Consider the following 2,030-nt stretch of genomic DNA (forward strand, 5'->3'; position numbering starts at 1 on the left):
AAAACATACTTCAAATGGGAGGGCAACATTTTTAACCTAAGTTTCTTTTCTTCAATTTTTTCATTGATCTTTAAATCTTCAATCTTCACTTAATAAGGTGGGATCTCCTTCAACCCATCAAGATTGGTCAAACATTCTTCAATCATTTTCTCTTCTTCCTCATTAAGAGATTCACAAGCATCAATAAGGGTCTTCGCAAGAGGGGATGGTATATGCATTTCCCTCTCCACACTCATGCGCACTTCCTCAAGTACATCAATTTGAAAGCATGCTTCATCATCATTTGGGTAGGACATGGCTTCAAAGACCTTGAATTTTACTTCCTCATCTTGAACTCTTAACTTGAGTTTGCCATTATCTACATCAATAAGCACTCTTGCCGTCTTCATGAAAGGTCTTCCAAGGAGGAGAGGAACTTCCATATCCTCCTCCATCTCCATTATAACAAAATCCACCAGGAATAGAAATTTGTCAACCTTCACAAGCACATCCTCCATCATGCATTTCCCTCATATCCACCATGCATTTGTCCACCAAGGATGAGAGAAACTTTTCATATGCATTTTCCTCTCCACACTCATGCACACTTCCTCAAGTACATCAATTTGAAAGCATGCTTCATCATCATTTGGGTGGGACATGGCTTCAAAGACCTTGAAGTTTACTTCCTCAGCTTGAACTCTTAACTTGAGTTTGCCATCATCTGCATCAATAAGCACTTTTGTCATCTTGATGAAAGGCCTTCCAAGGATGAGAGGAACTTCCATATCCTCATCCATCTCCATTTTAACAAAATCCACCAGGAATAGAAATATGTCAACCTTCAGAAGCACATCCTCCACTACTCCATATGGGTATTTGATGGATCTGTCTACTAATTGCAGAGTCATTCGAGTATATTTGAGTTCCAACTCTCCAATCTTCTTGAACATAGAGAAGAACATTAAATTGACGCGAGCTCCTAAATCAATTAAAGCCTTTCCAATAGCCAACTTTCCTATAATGCATGGAATAGTGAAATTTCCCGGATCTTTGAACTTTGGTGGGAGAAGCTTTTGGATGATGGCATTGTAGTTTCCTTGCACTTCAATGGTTTCTTCTTCAATGTACTTCTTCATTTTTGTGAGCAACTCCTTCATGAATCTTGCATATGAAGGCCTTTGTTAGAGTGCCTTAGACAAGGGTATACTAATCTTTAACTTTCTCATTTTGTTTTCTCTCGGTCTCTTCTTTCATCTCATCATTTTCACTAACCTTACTCTTCTCTCCTCTCGTTTATTCTTTCACATCATCTCTCTTCTCTTTTTTAACATTCTCTCTTTCTCTTGCAACAACTTTCCGCTTCTTGTAGCAATGACCTTGCATTCTTCCTTAGGGTTAACTTCAGTGTTGGCTCGAAAATTCTTTTCTGATTTCTCCTCCAACTTCAGTGTTGGCCAACTAGTATTTCCAAGTTCATAATGGAAGCTTCAGTGATTTTGTGGTTGGAGATGGATACTTGCATGAATTATTAGAGTGTTTCCTCCAACTTTGAAGCCATGTCCGATAAGGAAGGATGTTGTTGATATTGTTGCGGTAGTGGTTTATTTAATGATCCAACTTGTCCTTGGCCCATGGTTGGGTGAAGTCTCCAACCTTGGTTCCCCATGTAATTGACCTCTTCTTGAGACTTGGATTGCATGGCACATTGTCCATTTGGATGATCTCCACCACATAGCTTACAACCTTACTGAATGATGTTGAGCTTAAGAGACATTTTGGAGCTCTTTAGGAAGTTGAGAGAGCTTCTTCATTAAGGCCTCAAGTTGTTGAGTTATTATCTTGTTTTGTGAACAAGGAATCTTGAGACTGTAGTTGAAAAACACCTTTTTGTTGAAATTGAGCTCTTCCATTTTGAACTTCATTATCATTAGAAGCCATACTTTCAATCAACTCATGTGCTTCTTTTGGTGTCTTCCATCTGATGTTTCTTCCAGCTGAGACATCTAACATCAATTTAATTTGAGATTTAAGTCCTCCAAGGAACAAAT

General features: G+C 38.6%; 1 protein-coding gene across 1 annotated transcript; it reads right to left on the bottom strand.

Moving 5' to 3' along the window:
* Positions 1 to 509: 509 nt before the first annotated feature.
* Positions 510 to 1,139, bottom strand: LOC124840029 (uncharacterized). The gene has a single exon (XM_047316011.1). It carries the CDS (start codon positions 1,137 to 1,139, stop codon positions 510 to 512), a length of 630 nt encoding a protein of 209 aa, XP_047171967.1.
* Between the last annotated feature and the right edge of the window lie 891 nt (positions 1,140 to 2,030).

This window comes from Vigna umbellata, chromosome 5, assembly GCF_029865625.1.
Source record: "Vigna umbellata cultivar VRB3 chromosome 5, Vumbellata_1.0, whole genome shotgun sequence".
NCBI lineage: Eukaryota > Viridiplantae > Streptophyta > Magnoliopsida > Fabales > Fabaceae > Vigna > Vigna umbellata.

What these genes read in the sequence shown, in the direction of transcription:
- LOC124840029 (XM_047316011.1), bottom strand. Translation starts at nt 1,139, where the DNA reads ATGAAGGAGTTGCTCACAAAAATGAAGAAGTACATTGAAGAAGAAACC.